This window comes from Mustela putorius, unplaced genomic scaffold, assembly GCF_011764305.1.
Source record: "Mustela putorius furo isolate JIRA1106 unplaced genomic scaffold, ASM1176430v1.1 tig00537243_pilon_pilon_pilon, whole genome shotgun sequence".
In the NCBI taxonomy this organism is placed as follows: domain Eukaryota; kingdom Metazoa; phylum Chordata; class Mammalia; order Carnivora; family Mustelidae; genus Mustela; species Mustela putorius.
This window is the reverse complement of record NW_025422382.1, coordinates 1,817,202-1,839,566: the sequence shown is the minus strand read 5'-3', so window position 1 is coordinate 1,839,566 and position 22,365 is coordinate 1,817,202. Positions and strand designations below refer to the sequence as shown.

General features: G+C 35.9%; 1 protein-coding gene across 1 annotated transcript in view; it reads right to left on the bottom strand.

The window, feature by feature from the left end:
- Nucleotides 1–22,365, bottom strand: part of UNC13C (unc-13 homolog C) — a 568,731-nt gene that overhangs the window by 172,567 nt on the left and 373,799 nt on the right. The window contains exon 20 of the mRNA XM_045073496.1: nucleotides 18,304–18,389. Within this exon, the coding sequence (XP_044929431.1) occupies nucleotides 18,304–18,389 (86 nt within the window). The remainder of the gene's footprint in view (nucleotides 1–18,303; nucleotides 18,390–22,365) is intronic.

Below are 22,365 nucleotides of genomic sequence, written 5' to 3'. Positions count from 1 at the left end.
AGGGTTTTCAGGACTCCTTATTAGGAAAGTTTCTGGAACCCTGCTTTTATACCAATTATCATCTACTTTCCAGATTTTCTTCGTTGCCAAACATTTTCACTTACTGAGTATTGGCAGTCTCCAAACAAGACAGATTCCTGGCCAAAATATTACCAAAAAAGTCACGGATACTTGCATTCTTTGGTTCCATCTGTATATGTGCATGCATGGCTGCACTTGTGATTGATTTGATTTGATTTAATTAGAAGATTAAATTTACAATGTATACAGTTGAAGTCAAGCAGTTTAGATAATGTTCATTCACTCTTAAATCATTTTGTCTTCTTTAATAGCTACCAGGAGCAGCAAGGCAGAAATCGGTATCTAAGGCCATGCTGTTTAAATATTTATATTTCCTGTTTGAATTGGATTTTTCTAAATTTTAATTATTTCTTTTATTTCTCTAAACCTTTTTTATCAAATGCTACTAATAAGGAAGAAAAATTTAATCAAGATTTTATCACTTCTTTGCTTTTCTTTTTTCCCCCTCCCCCAGATGAGATAGAGCTGAAAGATTTATACTAGGAAGACAAAAATTAAGACTAAACATGGATTTTTCATAAAAGTAGGTAATTTATTATGTTATGATATTGACATATACAAACGCATTCCTTTGTTTTCAGCAAATGCCAGCTTTATTTTCCTGATTGTACCCTTACTACCTTTTCCTCCTGATAATTATAACCTACCACAGAGTTCCACATTCAAATATTCCATTCAAATAGTTTGCCCAAAAGATGTGATAATTGGTTAGGAATATTTTAATCAGTCTTTTTTTTTTAAAGATTTTTTTAAAATTTATTTTTCAGAGAGAGAGAGGGAGAGAGAGCGAGCACAGGCAGACAGAATGGCAAGCAGAGGCAGAGGGAGAAACAGGTTCCCCGCCGAGCAAGGAGCCCAATGTGGGACTCGATCCCAGGACACTGGGATCATGACCTGAGCTGAAGGCAGCTGCTTAACCAACTGAGCCACCCAGGCATCCCTATTTTAATTAGCCTTAAGGGGGAAAAAGAGTTTATGCCTAAATATATCATTCTCATTATAGATATTTATGAGAACTCAGTACACAAAAATCAGACCCAGGTTGTGTCATAGTCCCAAATGGTACAGGGGAGATAACATATATACTTTATTGGTAATTGAAAATTCATGAATTAGGAAATCTGTCTAATGTTCTTTTATGAGACTTAAGGTTTACTGTACAGGGTATTATTAAATGATTGAAATATTATTATTATTTGACTATCTACCATGGCCTAGGAATGAGGGTACACATGCAAATGGGATTAAAAAGTGACTCCTTGAAGCTTATTTTTAAATTTAAATACAGTGTTGTTAAACTGTTGTCCCCAACTCCTCAGTGGGTCATAAAATCAGTTTAGAGATTTATATCTAGAACTCAAATATATATATATAAATATTTATTAGTATATTAATAAAACATTTCATATCTTTGTTAATATAGTAATATATTTTATATAATATACATATAAACATAGATATATTTATATATTATATATTTATTTTATATATTATATAAAATATAGCCTATATTTATTTTATAGTTTTATATTTTTAATATTTTATATAATATATTATATATTATATATTATATATATTATATATATAAAATAAATATATGATTGAAATATATAAAATATATATGAGATATATAAATGGAATTGATAAAATAGAATGAGAAATTTTCAGAGTTTATCACCTCTATCCTTGTCAAGAATCTGTGTTTCACGAAATTTTTGTTTTGGTTTTGTGTGTATCTGTGTGTACTGTGTGTGTGTGTGTGTGTGTACTGTGTCATTGCAAAAATAGTTTTTACTTTGGATTGTGACCCAAACTCTTACAAACAGTGCTGTAAAACAAAAATTAGTAAACATGTGAATAAATAATAGGCTAAATGAGTTGGATACAGTACGTGTTGGAGGGGAAATGGGGTGGTTTGTGGAAGAGCAGTGAGAGATGGGATGGTCAGGACAGGTTATGGAAAGAGATGTTACAGAAAATGAGATCTGTAGGATAGGAAAGTGCCTGCCATCTAGAGAGTAAAGAAGAGCTTTATAGGTGGAAGAAGAAGTCTGAATGTCCTGGTGTGGGAACAGATTTGGGCCCCGTTGAAGTACAGGCCTGAGAAGAGCAGGGCTAGAGATAAGTGAGAGGAATGTGAATAAAGGAAGTTGAAGGGAAGGGTAGACCTCATAGCACATTAGAAGCCATAGTAAAAATAAAAAAATTTAAAAATTTAAAAAAAAATTTTAAAAAAGGACTTTGTTCTATTGAAAGGGGCAGATTTTGGAAGCTTTATATGCCAGAGAATGCCTTGATCTAATTTTAGTTTGTGCAGGTCAATCTTGTAGCTATGAGCATAATGAAAAGACTACAAATCATGGAGGGGGCTATTATGGCTATCAAAGCAAAGGAGGTGTGTGTGGCTGCAATTAGTTGGAGGTAGTAGAGATGAAGAAAACGGTGCAGAGGTGGATAGGTTTTAGAGGTAGTACAGCTATCATTTATTTATGGATTTGTGTGTGCTGTTTGTCTGGAGATGGTGGGAGAGTAAGAGAAATAAAGGTATCCAAGATGATGTCCAAACATTACCCAATGGTGGCATCTTCTACTGAAACAAGAAAGGCCAGGGTGGGAATAGGATTTGGGTAGGAAGGTTTTAGTTCTAGATGTTTATTTTTAACATGTATGTTCAAGATGCCTCATAGACACATTTTTCATTCATAGCACTGATCATATTTTCTAATTATATATTTATTTGGATAATCATTTTCTTACTGTAAAAGTTCCTTGAGGCAGTGCTCACAACTCCTGCTTATTTTGTGTGTTGCATCAAGCCATGCATGCCTGACACAAACAAGCATTCAGGGAATATCCACTGCATAAACTACAGATGCTTTGGTATTAATGAACCCCCGAATGAATATTAGTGATCAAGTTTCTTTTAGTGATTATTTTTCTTCACAGAAATTAAGTTTTAACAGAAGAGAATTTCTACTAACATAATGGTAAGGCAAGAACAATGAGATATCTACTCAGAACTATGACACTAGCATCAGTCTCTAGTTTGTCACATGCTTCTATGCAACAGCCTTCTAGAGTAGTGGGTCTCACACTTTAGCACATATTGGTTTCATTGTGAGAGATCTTGTTAAAAATGGGATTGCTGAACCCTATTCTTAGAGTTTCTGATTTAGTAGATCTAGGGTGGGGCCTGAGAGTTTCCATTTCTAACAACTTCCTGGTGAAGGCAGTGATGCTGATACAAGGAAAACCAGTGCTCTAGCAAAACAAATGTTCACGGGTTTCTGAAAGAAGTCTACAAATGGACTGTAAAGTACTCATATACACCATATACACTTTCCTGGAAGGAAGTATGCACATTTTTGAGGTATATGCTACGTGCATTTTTTTGGTAATAGTGCCTGCCTATTTCGTCAGATTCTCAAAGGGCTTCAAAATTTAATTTACATTAAGAGCAGTGGGATTCAATCATGGATATATATTAAAACTTTCTGGAGTCCTAGCTCTTCCAGTCCATTGATGTTTGACTTTAGGCAAAATATTTAACCTCTTTGTGTCTCAATTTCTCCATTCATAAAATGGGGACAATAATAGTACCTATCACATAGGTACTGTTATTGAAATTCAAGTAAATTAATAGTGCCCATCATTCAGAGATGTACCTAAAAAGTACTAAATAGGTGGTTGCTACATAAGATTAAAAGCCTGGAATTGTTTTTCAAAAGTTAGGTTCCAACTCCAGTGGTTCTAATGCTCATGAAGAGTTGAAAACCACTGCTGTGGAATGAGGAGAAAGCAAACAGGGAGATAAACAACCTTCTTTCTTCAGAGTGTGGGGTTAATTTCCTCTCCGTGAATTTAGCTCCCCTTCCCAAAGGAGCTGCTTAGCTAAGAAATGAGAGAGGGCGAACAAGAGCCCTAGCGTCTTGGAAATGAATTTAGCTTCGTAAAATTTGCTTACTGTAAAAAGACAGCATGCTGTCTTTCTTTCTTGTGGTAGTGAACGGGGCTGAAGGGAAGGAGAAGGAAGAACATTGGTTTTATCTATGTTGATTGTCAGTTTTGTTTAAGAGCAAACAAATCATAAAAGCATGTCCTACCCTACAACCCAGCACTACTGGGTATTTACCCCAAAGATACACATGTACTGATCTGAAGGGGGAATGCGCACCTTAATGTTTATAGCAGCAATGTCCACAGTAGCCAAACCAAGAAAAGAGCCTACATGTCCATCAACAGATGAATGGATAAAGAAGATGTGGTATATGTGTATATAAAACAGAATATCATGTAGCCATCAAAAAACCTGAAATCTTGCCATTTGCCACAACATGGATGGAACTAGAGGGTATTATGCCAAAGGAAATTAGTCAATCAGAGAGGGACAATTATCATAAGATTTCGCTGAATTTCAGAAATAAGACAGAAGATCACAAGGGAAGGGAGGGAAAAATGAAACAAGACGAAACCAGAGCGGGAGACAAACCTTAAGAAACCTTAAGTTTGTCTCAGGAAACAAACTGAGGGTTGCTGGAAGGGAGTGGGGTGGGAGGGATGGTTGGGTTATGGACATTGGGGAGGGTATGTGCTATGGTAAGTGCTGAGAATTGTGTAAGACTGATGAATCGCAGACCTATATCCCTGAAACAAATAATACATTACATGTTAATTAAAAATTTGTTTTCTATAATGTGCAAAAACTTGCCAAAATTCATTAAACAAAAATAGTTATAATAAAAAAGTGTCCTAGAAGAATCAATGAAACAAGATGGGATTGGGAGGGAGACAAACCATAAGTGACTCTTAATCTCACAAAACAAACTGAGGGTTGCTGGGGGGAGGGGGGTTGGGAGAAGGGGGTGGGGTTATGGACACTGGGGAGGGTATGTGCTTTGGTGAGTGCTGTGAAGTGTGTAAACCTAGCGATTCACAGACCTGTACCCCCGGGGATAAAAATACATGTTTATAAAAAAATAAAAAATTTAAAAAAAAAAAGTGTCCTAATAGAAGACCATACTAATATAAAGAAGTGATCAGAGAAGTACACACTGAATGTGCCTGCCAGGCTTCAAGAGGATACCAGTCATCCTTGCTTCTTGGAGTTTATGCCCTTGTCCACTTCCTCCCACACTAAGCTGAACTGTGTGACCAAGAAGTTGTGGTGCGAGGGACGGGAGCCTAACTTCCCAGGCTCAGTCAGAAAAGACACTGTAGTTTCTACCTCTTCACTTACGGCACTCACTCTGGAAGAAGTGAGCTGCTGCCAGTGAGGGCAGTCAAGCAGTTTGTGAAGAGCTCCACACTGAGAATAACTGAGGCCTTCCACTAAGAGCCTACAAGGACTTGGTAGTCATGTGAGTGAACCCCTGGCTAAACATTCTTCAGTCCAGCAAGCCTTCAGCCACTCTGCCCCAGTCAGCATCCTAACTGTAACCTCACAGGAAACCCAACCTAGAGCCTCCTCTCCCACAGAAACCACGAGAGATACTCTGTATTCATTTTTTGTTTAATACACAAGGGTTTTGGACAATTTGTTACACAGCAATAGATAACTGATGTACTAATCCCAAACTTTATATTTTTTGGACAATTGCCTGAGTTTCTCTTTTGTTATTTTGGTGCTACTGCAGGTGATGAGAACATTTTATTCTTTACTCCCACTTAGGATATAAAGAAATTATTAGCTAGTGAAGTGGGCACGTCATATGAAGGAGAGAAGGAGAACCCAGTCTCTTGCCTTATATTTTCCTGAGGACTCACATTCAGACAGGGAAAAAAAAAAAAAAAATCACAAGACTCTTGACCTGTACCAATCTCAAGAGTTAGAGGCCAGCTGTGCTCATGAAAACAGAGACACTGAATTGAGTCAACAAAATATTTAAATTAAAATACAGTGGTAAAAGAAAAATGTGACAAAGCTCGGTGTTTTTTAGGAGCTCAGACGGCCTGGTTGCTTATCTGACTCCTTGGATTGCTGGTGTACATGAGTGTTCTTTATTTAAACATCAAATAAATTACCAGATTACGTGAAATACTACAAGAATTTTCTTACAAGAGCCCAAGTCTGGGTAGACAGAAAGAGTTTTATTGCTACTTACATATGGCTATGTAAGAATTTAAAATACCTGAACTGGTGATGCGCCATCTCTTTGTTCTAAAAAAAAACCAGTCCCTGGGCTTTGGGGGGACTCATTTCTATTTCTCTGGGATTTTGCTAAAGTTAAAAGATAGAATTAAAAATCACTGGTGCTGTGAAGTGTGTGAACCTGGCGATTTACAGACCTGTACCCCTGGGGATAAAAATATATGTTTATAAAAAATTAAAAATTAAAAATAATATATAGAAAATAAAGTATAGATTCTAAATTATGAATATTAAAATTAAACTTTTTCAACCTAAAAAAAAAAATCACTGAACTTAATTTTAGGACACACACGGGGTGTGTCTGACAAACGGATCTCCTTGTGTGGCTAGTGAGGCCACATCCACAGTCTAAGTCAGTTTAGCCCTGTTTTTGCTGTGTGATTACGTTGTGAGTTGGAGATTGGGGACGGAAGACCATTTAATTAGGTTTTACTCTAATACACTCATTTCTATCAAAGGAACGCAGTATATTACTCAGGTGAACATATTTTAATTATCTTCTACTGAAATAGATTACAGGGTGAGTTAGTAGACAGTTAAAGGTTAAAATGAATAATGGTATTCCAACCACTCCTGAATGCCTATTTTTCTTTCCTTGTTATTTTGAAGCTAAGTGTTTAAGTCAGCATGTTCTAGATTAATTACAGACACAATTTATACTCTCAATCTTTTCTGGAAATACAAAACATGTAGTTTTAACTTAATTGTTGGTGTGGGGGGAGAGGGGTGCTACCAGAGAGGAGGAAACTGTGAAATTCGTTTACTGTAAGTGTGAAAGAGGCTCCTTGCCTCCCAGTTGAGGTCATGTGAACTAACACTGATGAGCGAGTTCCCCTAAATGTCTGAGAAATACTATGTTTAGAAAGTAAAAAGCAAAGTGTTCACAAGCTTCATTTCTAGTTCTCATTTGATGGCCATTCCCAGCTCACCTTGTAAGCAGGATTTATTTCCTATCCCCATCCCTCCCAATTTTTAATTTTAATATATTTCCTTTCTTATTTTGATTTCAGATCTTTTGGAAGGGTCATCGAAGATGTCCCAAACACCTTAGTCAAGTCAATCTGCTGGAAAGTCCTAAGTGTACCCCGAATGTATCAATATCTTCAAGAAGATGATAAAGAAGGGGCAGGGGCCGGTAGGAGGAGGAAGGAAAGAGCAGAGGGAGAAGAGCAAGCAGAGGGAGGTGGGGATGAAAAACGTTCCTCTACCTTGGTCTCTCCCTGGTTTTCAGCACTTACTCTCAGTGATCTCTAGTTCCTCATTAAATGCCATGGGGGGATCTAATGGAATGTTTTTAGACTTCAGATTATAGAGCTTGACAGTTGGTTTTTATTAACTGGCCTGTGAAAATCTATTTGATGGCTAAAATCTGGCTCCCTCTCAGTTTTACCATATGTTTTGTGAGCTGTGCTTGCTAATGTAAAACAGATCATTATGTATTAGATCACTGTCTGTGTTATTTAGTTGACACTTGAATCTCAAAGGCTTATCTAATGAAAGCCATCCTTATGGACTGAAGCTCTACTATGCTATTTTCCAAACATCAATAAGGACAATTAAACTGATGAGGAATATATTTCAATAGAATGTTCCTGAAATCATACAGAAAGTTTTAGCAAGTACAATCCCTGGTTCTAATCAGGACAAAAATCTTTCTGAACTATGTAGTTAACCTACACCGCATGCATATATATACACAGTATTCATCCACCCTGGATTTTCATTCAATGATTATTTATTAAGCACCTATAACTGCCAGGCTTATGTAAAAGATTAAATACGGTCCATATAGTCCTTTACCCCAGAGTTCATAATGTCATATAATTGAGAATGTCATTAGTAAGACCATGCATTCTACTTAAAAACCATGAAAAGGTTTACTCTGTAAAACATATATTGAAACACACTGAACAGTTAAATAAAATACAGGCAAATTTTTACCAAAATCACCAGTTAAAGTCCCACCATAAGATCAATAAAACATATGCAAATGGTAAAGCTAGTCATCCACCTTCTATGACATTTCGCTTTGTAGCATTATGGTACAAAAAAGCACCAACTGTTTCAAAATAGATTGCATTTTGTTCTACAAAAAATGATAAATAAAGTTTAACAAAAAGATGTAAATACTAGAGGAAATTTATTTGCTTCCATTGGAATATGACTCCAAGGAAAAAAAATGAAAAATGGCTTAACATGAATCCAATATGTATTTCTATTTTTCTTTTGAATAGAAGACTTAACAAAATAAGCAGGTTTTTCATTCATTTTTAACAGAGGTTCATTTTCCTTTACATTACTGAATACTCTACAGACTTTTTTTGACATAAGAGTGTAAGCCTTCTTGGCTGAGTTATTAATATCTTCCTTGTCATTTTTCTCCAGATGAGTTTCATGCTAATGGACTTAACTCAGCCTTTCTCCTTTCATTTCCTTGAGACTTATTTTTTAGTTCTTTTCTCCTTTTAATTGTGATTTTTCTTCTATTCTTCTATCTCTTATAAATTTAAAAAAAAATATGATAGTCTCAAACTGTAGCATGCATCAGAATCACCTAGAGGTCTTATTTAAAAAACAGACTGCTACACCCCATATTTTGAGAACCACTGGCCCAGTGAATCCAGAAAACTTAAATATCAATAAATATACTTTGCTCTTGCCTTTATTTTAGGGTGGTGGGGACAAATGCAGCACATAATATATTTTGTTATCATTATTTGGAGGGACTGAGGGGCAAATATAATATATGATCTCTCAAATAAACTTATCCCATCTAAACTGATAAATTAGTCCAGAAATCCTATTTCAGTTTTTGGGTGATTCTTGTGAACAGTCACTGAAAATTTAGATGAATAGAGCTGTCTTTTTGTAGTAATGAGCATCAAGAATTAGGGATCATTTGTTGTAATTTTGTTTTCATTTATTGTCCATTAATCTAGATACGAAATTCCATGTGAAGATAGGTTAATACAAATTAGCAAGATGTCACAAAAATGAAGGTGGGGCTGATAATCAGGGTATGACTGGAAAGAATAGTTTATAATTTACCAAGGAAATACAGCTTGAACATCACTGTAAACACACCATCTTCTCTTACCACACACACACACGCATGTACATTTCGTGGGTAAATGAAAAGTATTTAGGATTTTTTTTTCACATCTATGAATATTTTTTTCCCATCTTATTTAAATTTTTTTTTATAAACATATAATGTATTTTTAGTCCCAGGGGTACAGGTCTATGAATCGCCAGGCTTACACACTTCACAACACTCACTACAGCACACACACCCCCCACAACGTCCATAACCCCACCACCCTCGCCTGACCTCCCACCCCCAGCAAACCTCTGTTTGTTCTGCGAGATTAAGAGTCTCTTATGGTTTGTCTCCCTCCTGATCCCATCTTGTTTCATTTATTCTTTTCCTACTTCCACTTCCTCATATCAGGGAGATCATATGATAGTTGTGTTTCTCTGATTGACTTATTTTGCTAAGCATAATATTCTCTAGGTTCCATCCACATCATCGCAAATGGCAATATTTCATTTCTTTTGGTGGCTGAATAGTATTCCATTGTATAGATATACACTACATCTTCTTTATCCATTCATCTGTTGCTGGACATCTGGTTCTTTCCATAGTTTGGCTATTGTGGACATTGTTGGTATAAACATTCGGGTGCATGTGCCTCTGCGGATCACTATGTTTCTGTCTTTGGGATAAATACCCAGTGGTGCAATTGCTGGGTCATAGGGTAGCTCTATTTTCAATTTTTTGAGGAATCTCCATGCTGTTTTCCAGAGTGGTTGCATCAGCTTGCATTCCCACACATCTGTGATTATTAAACACCTCCTAGAATTACTACAACCATAACACATGGTGAAAATAATTGTTGGGAAATGTTCTCCTTTGAATGAGTATGTGTAGATTACATCAGGCCTGAGTGATTGTACTGAGTTGTGGCTGGAAATGAGCATTTAGGAATAAAACAAGCTATGTTTTTGCCTGTTTTTAAACATAGGTGTCTATTCATGTGTGCATTCATTGGTTCAGAGCATTTCTATTAAGTGTCAGAGAAAGGAGAGAGTAGGGAGATTTGAACAAAGAAGAGTAGGAGCTCAGAGTATAGCAAGTCATGTGTTTGTGAAGCACAACACAAGAACAAACGTTATAGTAGGAAGTATTATAGGAGAATTCTCTCTGAGAATCTCAGGGAAGACTATGTAAGAAGTAACTTCTGAATTAACTTTGAAGAATACGTGAGTCTTTGAGATGCCAAGTAGGAAAAAGCTTGGGCAGGGTGAGGGAAACTTAAAAGAAGTTTTCAGAAAATGTCAAATATCTGGATGCAGCTAGGACATATAGTCTACGTATGGGGGAGGCATTAAACACTAGGGTTGCTGGGGGGAGGGGGCTTGGGAGAAGGGGGTGGAATTATGGACATTGGGGAGGGTATATGCTTTGGTGAGTGCTGTGAAGTGTGTAAACCTGGTGATTCACAGACCTGTACCCTTGGGGATAAAAATATATGTTTATAAAAAATAAAAAATTAAAAAAAAAAAAAACCACTAGGGCTACAGTCAGGTACAGAGAGTCAGGTACTGGTCCAGGCTCTGCTAAGGAGTTTCAACTTTATCCAGTGGTCAGGCAGGCAGCTACAAAGGAAGAACCTGACCCATGAACGTGGAAGCAGGAAATGTGTCTGAACAAGGACAATGGCAAGAAGCGTAGAAAAGAAAATCATGGAGGAGAATTTAGATATAGAGCTTATAATATATATTTGCTAATTAGATGCTGAAGAAAGAAAGAAGTCAACCATGACTTCTCAATTTCTAGCTTAGGCACCTGGAATGATTATTAAGCTATTTTATAACAACAGGAAAGTGGAAGTATCCTCAAGTCATGTTTAAATGTCTCTGTGGTATCTTGGTAGGTGTTGCCAAAGTCCTGAAATCTTAACAAATGGCTTTTAGAATAAGAAAATGACTTATCAGTTATATGAAAACAGAATTTTTATTTTCAGGTACAAAACATTACCCATTAAAAACTGATACCGTTACAAATACGTGCTGTGCTATTGCTTTGAATAACTGAAAAGTTGTCCGTTTCTGGACAACAGTAATAATGATAATTCTCAATAGGACTCAATGGGATGAAGGAAAGCCACCTGCCATCTCTCTGTGTTAAGAAACGCCCACATTCCTGTTACTCGTGGGAGTTCCTGCACCTCTGAGTAATGCTGGAAAATGGGAGGAAAAAAAAATAGGTTGATTATTTTTGCCTTAAGAAAAGGAGGCCAGAGAGATCCTCTTTACAAAGTGCTTTCAATCTCTGTTCCATCCAGTGTCTCTGAAATGTACATAGGTATAGGTTTAATCTCCTCATTCAAGTAACATCAAGAAAGACTAAAAGTGGGAAATAGGAGAAGAAAGAAATCAGTTGTTTCTAGGGAGATTTTATTCACTGTAGAAACTAGTAAGAAACCATTCTTGTCTACTAAAAACTGAGGACCGACATAAATTGACAACCAGTGATTTGTGAGGGTACACTTGAAAATCAGCAGAAAATGGATGAGAAGTAGACCAGAAAGATGACAAGTATGAAATAATAGTTTGAGGTAGACCAAGTAGAAGGTAGACCAAAAAGATATTAAATATAAGAATACTTTAAGTGAGGCTAATGACATTTATGGGGCAACAAGTTAGTTCTGATATACTAAAGGTAGCCAAAAGACCAGTAAAGATGTCAAGGTCAATGTTCTTAAATGTCAGGGTGGCCTGACATATGTATTTGGGCAAAGAGCATTTTTTAGAAGATCATACTTTTTTGAGAGAAGGCCTTCACAATAAATATGTAGAGAGTAAAGAACTCTCAGAAGGTGTTCAGTAGGCAAATATTTGAATTTGTAAGTTAAGAGAGTGCAGGAGCAGTGTGAAGAAAAATTAATGGTATTCGCTGTGCTTACTAGGATGATGATGTGCTCAAAAACTACAAAAGCAGTCTGAGAATCTGAGAATCTTCTTCTATTGAAGTCCAACATGGTAACTCAGTAGCAGTCAACAAAGCTCAGCAATAAGAAGGCAGGCAGTCCAGAACTATCACTTACATTAACAGCACTGAAGCCTTGTCATACTCAGCATGTGGTACACCAACCAGCTGGCTGGCATCATCTCAGATTTTGTTAGAAATCAAGAGAATCCCACCTCCTTCAAAGGTCAACCCACTCAAAACCTGTGCTTCACAAGATTCCTAGGAGACAAGTGGAAAACTAAAGTTTGAGGAGCACTGATATGGGCGACTTTACTAATGCCAGGTGAAAGACAATTGGGTGTCCCATATTGTAATTTTATCTTTATTTTAGCCTAAGATATTATTTTAACCAACTTATTTTCAGTGACTTTGTTTTTCTATTCAAAGATTCATCTGAAAATGGGACAAAGGCCTGAAACACCTCTCTCCCATCCCACACTTCCTAAATGTCGATACAATTTCAGGATATGATCTGAAGACCAGCCACAAGTCCCCATTTAAGAATCAGTGTTTAAAAGCATCCCAAATACTCTTTTTACAGAACTATTAATTAGAAACCACCTGAATCCTTGTGGACCCCATCTACCATCTGGCTGTTATCTTGGGGCCTGGCAGGGTTTGTTCTTAATAAAGACTTTGAAGACACAGACATATGTTACACAATCAATGCCCTGAACAGGACTGTTCTGATTTAACAATTGGCAGGGAACCAAATTCTGTGGATATCAAGATGACAACACAATGTCTGCAGTCAACCGGAATTACCAATTAAACATTTCAGTCACTTACAGGCATCTAGATATTTTGGTGGTGGTGTAAATCATTTCCAACTTGTTGCTTACTAAATTATAGTCCTCAAATTTGTCATAATGGCTAGCAATTATTGAATATTTATTATGTGCTAGGAAACCACTCTCCCTCATTCTTGTCTCTCCTGGTTTTCTTATTTCTCCTTATAATAATTTATAGGCTAGGTATTTCTGTCCCTTGTTTACAATGTGGGAAGTAATGCTTGCTGAGTTTAATAAACTATACAGAATAAGAGCTAAGAAGTTTATGGAAAGTAGCAGAGCCTGAATTCAGACCTATGTCCAAATTATTGTTAAACCTACATTTGCACCTGCCAGGGTAAAGACTACAAGAGTTTTTAGAATAAATTATTTAGAAAAAATTCCACAAAACCAAGTTTGTTTCACAATTTTCTCCCTTCCTATGCTTTCTTTTTCACAGAAAGTACATCTTTTTTTTTTTTAATCAACAAAATAATTTATCCTGGCTTTATTCAGTAAGTTATCACCATAGTGATCAGATGAATTACTGTCTATTACACTAGCAAGGTGGGCAATGTCAGATGTTAAAAAACAAAATAAGTTGGCTCATACACACTGAGTAAAGTTGGGAAAAAGTTCTTTGATTTTAAATTAGATTATTTATTTTACAGCAGTTGATGAGTTCATGAAGTAAAGCAAATAGCTGCCAACAGCTACAAGTCTGGAAGTTCTAGCTGGTTCTTTCTCTCTATTGACCGGACTCTAGCACAGGTTGCTCACAAGTTGGGGTCTGCTGCTTTAGTCACAAGACGAACTATGGAGCCCAAACTATGTAACAACACAGAGTCTTTCCAGGTCAACAATCCAAAACACTACTCCATAATCAATTAATTTTAACAACATTTTAGAAGGCAAGTAGGAAGAGTCAGAAAAATCACTATCAGTTATGCACAAGAGCCTGCCAGATGAATGTTTTTAATTGTATGCCCTCTACTCTGTGAGGTACTCTAAGTCCTCATTTTCTCTAGTAATTATTATGCATGTCACATTTTAAAAAAAGGTGTAGTACACTTCTTGAAGCGACCTATTAGACTGAAATAGTGAAAAGGAAGAAGAGAGAGAAAGTGATCAGATTCACATGCATTTGTGAACACTCTTCCAGGGGATTAAACCTTGAATGGCCCTTGAAGGAGACTGCTTTGAGACTTTGACAGAACTTTCCCCCTTTATATAAAAGTAATCATGGGATGCCTGGGTGGCTCAGTGGTGTAAGCCTCTGCCTTCAGCTTAGGTCATGATCTCAGGGTCCTAGGATTGAGCCCTGCACTGGGCTCTCTGCTCAGCAGGGAGTCTGCTTCTTCCTCTCTCTCTGCCTGCCTCTCTGCCTACTTGTGATTTTTGTCTGTCAAACAAATAAGTAATATCTTAAAAAAAAAAAAAAAGAGTGAGTGCTATTATTTAAAAATCATCATCATCATTATAGTCCCATCCCATTAGCATAGTGCTTTCCAGTTTGCAAAGTGCATTTAACAATATCATGCAATCCTCACACCAACCTGGAGACTCCCTATGTTTTTTTTTTTTTTTAATGTAAATTCATTTAGCTAAGGTATAGTATGGTTTTTGATATAATATCCAATGGTTCCTCAGTTCAGTTATGGCTTTTAAGAAAAAAAAAAAAAATCAAGGTTTGATTGCCCAAGGTTCCATAGCCCATGAGTGATAAAGCTTTCTGAAGTTGGGTTTCCTGGACTCAGATCCCCTGCTGCCTCCTGGCTTGCAATACCACAAATGTTTAGTTTGACCATGCAGGTATCCTGTTCTTGTCTCTAAGATTGTTTTTATAGGATTATCCCATTTGCAATTCATTTCAAGTAAACAAACACATGGTGCGTTTTTATTACAGTTCAATAAATACAAAGAAGAAAAAAACAATCTTTGCTCCAAAAAGTCTTCTCTTCTGGTGGAAAAGAAGATGCATAAATCATAAACTGTAATCCAAATTGCTCCCTTAATATAGTTACCATGACTTCTTGAAAATGTGTGTGAATGTGCAAACAGAATAAGTACCGAATTGTACACTTTAAGTTGATTGAACTGTATGGTATGTGAATTAGCTCTCACTAAAACTATTTTAAAAAGTCAGATAAAAATTCTTTTTAAAAAGGAGATTTTTACCTCAAAAAAGCTAAGATAACTACAAAATTATTTACTCTTGATCTTAGACCTGATTTTTGATGCTGCAGTCTCAGCATTTTGGGTACTGCTTATAGATTAATAACTCTGTTATTAATAACAGTTATTAATCTATAAGCAGTACCCATCTAAGCAAAGTTACATACACTTTGCTTGTAGCATTTCTATCTTCATTGCAGTTTCCAACGAATATTAAATTTTTGAGATTAAATTCCTTAACAGAAATAGCATGCTTAATCCTCTAAAATAACTACTTATTTTAAAAGTAAATGTAATGTAAAACACCAACAGTTACACAAATGTTATTACATAAGAAAAGAGAGGCCTGGCCTAAAGAAAATGTGTACTGGCAAACAGTGCCACCATGGGATTGTTTTAATTAATCACATTCTTCCAAAATGTGGGCAGAAGCCCCCTTGCCCATGGCCCAACCCTCTGATCCAGTGTAAACCTTTCACGTTACAGGTGAGAATGATTATGCACAAAGGTGTTGACCTCTTGGAATGTCCCAAGAAGATCACCAGTGGAAGTCTCTTCCTCTGCTCACTCCTCCACTAAATTGGGATTATCCAGTGAAGTCTTTGTTTATTCAGCAAGCAGTTACTGCGTAGCTTCTATTTTGTAGGCATCACTCCAGACAAGACCCTTACATTACTACAGCTGGTTAAGAAGCAATCAAATGCATACACATAAATACACAAATCAAAGATACTGATTAGTTGCTAGATAGCTGATTAAAATAAGGTTATCCCTGGCAGTGACTTTGGATCCTGAGAGGATGACATTAAAATGAGGCCCACATCACTGCTTACGAAGACTGGTGGGAAGAGAAGTCAAGAAAAACTTGAACTTAGAATGTGCTAAGAAAAAGAAAGGAATCCACGAAACCCCTATGTGTTTGACTTGAGTAACTGGATGAGTGGTCCTGCCAGTATTGCAGGATGTGCAGGAGGAAGAAGCAGGTTTTGACAGGGGAGATAAGGAATTCTTTGTTGATGTTAGAAAGCTGAGATGCCTGAAAGACATTTGAGGAGGATGGGGAAATATGAGGGATGGGACTAAGGGAGCACATGCTAACTGGAGAAACTTACCAGCCGAATGTATTGGTGCTTCCCATTTGACCTAAGGAGATCCTAGATTTGCAGCAGAGTGGCATGGAAGGATGTGGTTGGCGGGAGGCAGAGGCAGAGGCAGAGAGAACGCGCCCGGCTGATACAATGGAGAACAAATATCTAACTGCAAAATAAGGAATTTCTGCCTCCAAAGAGTCTGGTTGAATATTAAAGATGGAAAACTCTCTGTATTTGTGGGTGGGAGACCCAGACTTTACCAGAAAATCAGATATTAAAATCTACTGTGTGTGCCTCTTTCAAGGAATGAAAATGTCTGTATGTTTCCACCGTGTCCCCCAGCATCATGTTTACGTTTTAGCAATGCCAAAAAACAAAACTAATGAAAACAAAAACAAAAACAGTGATACAATGAGAATGAACTCTGAACCACTCTTACCCTATTAATCTATTTTTCATGTTACAGTCAAAATGCTTTTTTGAAGTTGCAAATCTAAACACGACATGATCCTCTGAAATCCCTTCACCATCTTGTGTCAAACTCGTCTCCATGGTCCACCAGCTCCTATATGCCAGTCCCTGTCAATGTCTCCAGCCTTTCTTCTTGCTACCTCTTGCTCATAGGACCTGCTGAGTGTGCTTTCCTCAAATGTGCCTTGTGCTCACTCTCATTGCCAATGCTGTGTCCTCTACCAGGACAAGACAGAGGATTCCTGCTCATCTCTTCCCAGAACTAACTCCTACTTATTCTTCAGGTCTTTGTCATATAACACTTGCACAGAGGAAGTTCTTCTAGAAAGGCTGCCTTGTTCCCTTGTCCCAAATCTGATTTAGATGCTTTACCTCCAGACATTCTATCATTATTAACCTTAATCACCTCATATTACTTGTGACTACCCTCCATAATTTTGTTGAGGGCAGGGACCATGGTGGTCGTGTCCACTGCTCTAACCCCCACACTGAGTATATTTGTGGGCACTTAGCTTCTAGGGACTCAAAATATACCATTGAACAAATACAAAGAAAATTTTCTTCTAGACTATAAGTTACTAGAGGACAGGAAACCTGGACTGGTTTCTGGTTTTCTAACTAAGCATTGTGTGAGGATATTGATAGAATTTTTTGACTTAAGAGTTCGGTTTTGTTTGTTTTTTTTAAGATATATATAGATAGATAGATATTATATAATACATACAATATATATTTCAGAAAGATATATATTATCTATACATCATATATATTATATATACATATGTGTGTATATAGGTATATATACACACACACATATATACATATATACATACACACATATGTATGTATATATATCTATATATACACACATATATATATAGACAAGGAAAGAGAGAGAGACAGGGAGAAGAACAGAGAGGCAGGGAGAGGGAGGGGGAAAAATCCCAAGCTGACCCATGCTGAGTGCAGAACTAAGCTCACTGGATCAGGGGCTGGATCCTATGGCCAGAGCCGAAACCAAAAGTCAGAAGTTCAACCTACTAAGCCACCCGGGTGCCCTTAAAGTTCTATTTTAAAGAGCTCTATTTCCCTTGTAAGATTTGGACTTATTGAGAACAGTATATCAGGGAAAGAGCCCTGCCACTGTCTTTTTGAAGACTTTGGTCAGATTTTAACTTTCATAACCATGGACGCAATTTCCAAATCCATCTCGACAAATATTTGTACCTACTCATGCCTTCAATATGGTCTGCCCTGGTAAATGAACCTCTGTAAGGTAACCCTGTATCTGAGCATGAGCCTATGAGTGAGATACTTAGTATGATCCTGAGGCTTCGATGACTTGATTAAAAAATATATGTTTTTGAGGGCTTTGAAAGACTTGGAGACCTTTATTTTCCTACAATGTGGAAATAAGTTTTAGAACTAATCACAACATTTTAATGCTTCAATTCTTTACATTTAAAATCAAGAACACAAAATCACAATTTACCTAAAACATGTATTATAAGAAGTATAAATATTTGTAATTACCTTCTAGTGCGTATTTCATATCTTGAGCGAAAAGGGTCCACATAATTTCAGCACTTATTTTTCCCATGTTCAGTTCTTGAGGAAACCTAAAACCAAACACATATATGAGTACATCAGAAAGAGAAATCTGTCTAAAAAATGAAACACCTCACTTGACATATATGCCACAGTAACTGATGTCTGGTTCATAAATACTTTTATTTATGAGATTTTTCGTTAAAAACTTTCATAGGCAGGGGCAAAACTACATACCAGAGTGTAGAAATAAACACAGTTATTTGGTGCTGGAAAAATAGACTCCGTAACGTTAGTCCAAGGTAATGGTGCCTGGAGCTCCTGAGGGATGTCTTAGGCTACGTGTGTGTTTGTTCTAAAGAGCCCTTTTCATTGTATCTCAATTTTGAACCGAGAGCAAAAGACTCTGAGTACGTAATAGCCAAAACAACACCTTACATTCATCTGTTAGTCATGTTCCTTAAAGCACGCTTGAGTCCTTCCATTCTTTATTTGCTTAAAATAAATTATTTCAGAAAGACTCCCTACTTCTCTAGTAAAATGGCCCACAGGGGACCCATTCCTCAAGACTCCAGAATTCCCAAGTGTGTCTGTGTTTTAGATCAAATAAACTTCAGGATTAACATTTCTAGTGTTGCAGAATATGCATTCCTTTGTACGTCCTTTCAATCTTATGATAAGGCTCCCAGTAATATAAGCCCAATGAATAGAATGACTCTTTTCATTATATTGAAAACATGACATGCCAATATATTAAGACTGAAAGTATTTTCTGTTCTAATAAATATTTAATATATACATAAATACAAAAAATAACATATACTAAGAAAGAAAAAATACGGTAAGGAATAAAAATAACTCTCACATTCATTTATATTTTTGAGTTTAAATAAAAAGGAGTATTATCAATGCTGAATGGCAAAGAAAGTGTTACCTAAGTTAACATGACCTCAATATGACCTCAAATTAAAAAAATAAGAAAACTGACACTACATAAAACTATTCTAGCCCAACTTTGCACCAAAAGAAGCTGTGTTTCATTTCATCACATATCCCTTACCAACTGCCATCTATCAATTTGTCTAATAATGTCAATTGATATTTTAACAATTATGTGCAGAATCTATACATTTATCAACTATTCAAACTTAGGACACTTGCTATGATCAAAAAAATTTACAGAACTTGAATATACGCAAATTAGTTTCAACATTAAATTTTATCCTATGGATATAAAATAAACTTAGGCATGTAATTTATTTCAAAAGTTTTCATTTATGGATAGCCACTAACATCACATAATTTTTAGTGTATTATTTTTTATGTAATAATTATGTAGCAACAAAATTGTAAGTGATAACATAATGAGAATACTTTAAGCTCATAAAAGGAGGAAATTATTTTATCTTTTTGAATCAAGAATGAAGAACATATTAATTCACTTTATAATGCTCTGATATTAAAAAAATGTACAAAAAGAAAACCATAAAACACCATCTCTCATAAGAACAGTTGCAAAATTCTTCAGTAAAACATGGCATATTTGATCCTGCCATAAATAAAAAGGATAATACATCATGATCAAGAGAGGTTTATCCCCAAAATGCAATGTTGTTCAACATTAAAAAATGAATCAATATAATTTATTGTATTAATTGACTAAGTAGAAAAACTTATCTGACAAAGCTTAATATTTATTCAACGAACAAATAAAATTCTGAAAACTAGGAATTAGAGGGAATACAACATTATAAAAAGAATGTACAAAAACCTACAACAAACATTATACTTAATGGTTTCATACTAATACTGAAATCAAAGCAGTGATATTTACATCTCTACTCATATTAAACATTATACTGGCATTCCTAAAGTTTAAAAAAAAAAACAAGGAAAAGAAATAAGAAAAGGGATATATAGAGTCCCTGGGTGGCTCAGTTGATTGAGCATCCACCTTCAGCTCAGGTCATGATCTCAGGGTCCTAGGATTGAGCCCCATGTCTGGTTCCCTGCTTAGCAGGGAGTCTGTTTCTCCCATTCCCTCTGCCCCTCCCTGCTGCTTGTGCATGCCTGCTCTCTCTCTCAAATAAATAAAAGCTTAAAAAAAAAAGAAAGAAAAGGGGCATATCGATAGCAAAGGAAGAAATAAAATTCTATTTTCAGACATGATTATCTATGCAGAGAATTAAAAACAAAACAAACAAACAAAAAAACAACCACTAGAGAAAAAGTCACTAATGGTCCAGCAGCCTCATGGAATATAAAGTCAATATCCAAATCATTTTATTTTTATACATTAGCATTCAACCATTGGAGATTGAAATTTAAATAACAGTATCAATCATAATGTCACCAAAAGTTATGAAATACTTAGGTATAAATCTATGAAAATATGTACAAAATTTAAATGAAGAAGACTACAGAGTGTTGAGGAGAGACACCAAATAAAACCTAAATGGAGAAATATATTGTACTTGTGGATAGATATATCCAATATTGTTAGGATGTCAAATTTTCCCAAATTGATTTATAGATTCAATCAATCTCAATGAGAATTCCAGCAGGATATTTTTGTGGAAACTGACAAAGTGATTCTAAAATTTACAGGCTAAGGCAAAAGACCAGAAAGAACAAAAAGTAATGTTAAAAAAAGCTGAAGCAGTTACACCTGTCTTCATAGTTTACTATGAAATACAGTAATTAAGACACTGCATTTTCAAATACAAGGTTAATTATTTTCCAATAAATGTTCTAGTGATTCAGTGGGGAAATGAGTCTTCAGTAAGTGGTCCTAGAGTAACTGGATATCCATATGCAAAAAAAGAAAGACCTTTACCCATACTTTATAACATATAAAAAATTAACTCAAAATGGATCACATACCTAAATATAAAACCTTAAACTATAAAACTTCTAAAACAAAACATAGAAAATCTTTCTGACTTTGCACTAGGCAATGGTTACTTAGATGTGATGCAAAAAGTTCAAATCATAAAATAAAATATTGATGAATTATACTATGAAAATTAAAGTTGTTCTTCAAAAAGTACTACTGAGAAAATGAAAACACAGCAACAGTATAGGAGAAAACAGTTTGTAAAACATGTAATTGATAAAGGAATTTTATCCAAAATACATAGATTACTCTCCAATCTCAATAATAAAAAAGTTACCCAATCAAAAAAATGGGCAAAGGATTTGAATGACACTTCAGCAAGGAAGATAATTAATGAAAATTAAGCTCATGAAAATATGTTCAACAGTTCCATTAGGTACTTTCAAAATAAAACTATAAGGTGGTACCGTTATATGTCTGCTAGAACAGCTTAAAAACAAAATGAAACAAAGTAAAACAAAATCTGCCAATACCATGGCTAGCAAGGTTGCAGAGGAGCTAGAACGCTGATCTATTTTAGCTGACAAAAAAAAGAATGTTAGATTCAGATTGGGAAGCAATTTGGCAATTTCTTATAAAGCTAAATATACATTTAACCAGCAGTCCCTCTCCAGGTAGGAGAGAAATGAAACTATATTTATAGCAAACACTGTACATGTTGCTTAATTCTTAATCACCAAAAACTGCAAACATCAGTGTCCTTCAACTGATGAATGGATAAATCAGCAGTGATAGATTCACAGGATGGAATTTACTAAATCATAAAAAGGAATAAAATACCAATACATGTAATAATGCAGATGAGTACCAAATGAATTATGCTGAATGAGAGAAGCTGGGTTCAAAAGCTTATATACGGGGCACCTGGATGGCTCAGTGGGTTAAGCCACTGCCTTCGGCTGAGGTCATGATCTCAGGGTTGTGGGATCGAGTCCCGCATCAGGCTCTCTGCTCGGCAGGGAGCCTGCTTCCCTCTCTCTCTCTCTCTGCCTGCCTCTCCATCTACTTGTGATTTCTCTCTGTCAAATAAATAAATAAAATCTTAAAAAAAAAAAAAAGCTTATATACCATGATTCCAATACAGTATCAGAAAGATAGAAAGAGAAAATGTATCAGTGGTTGCCAGTGGCTTGGTGAAGAAGGGTTGACTA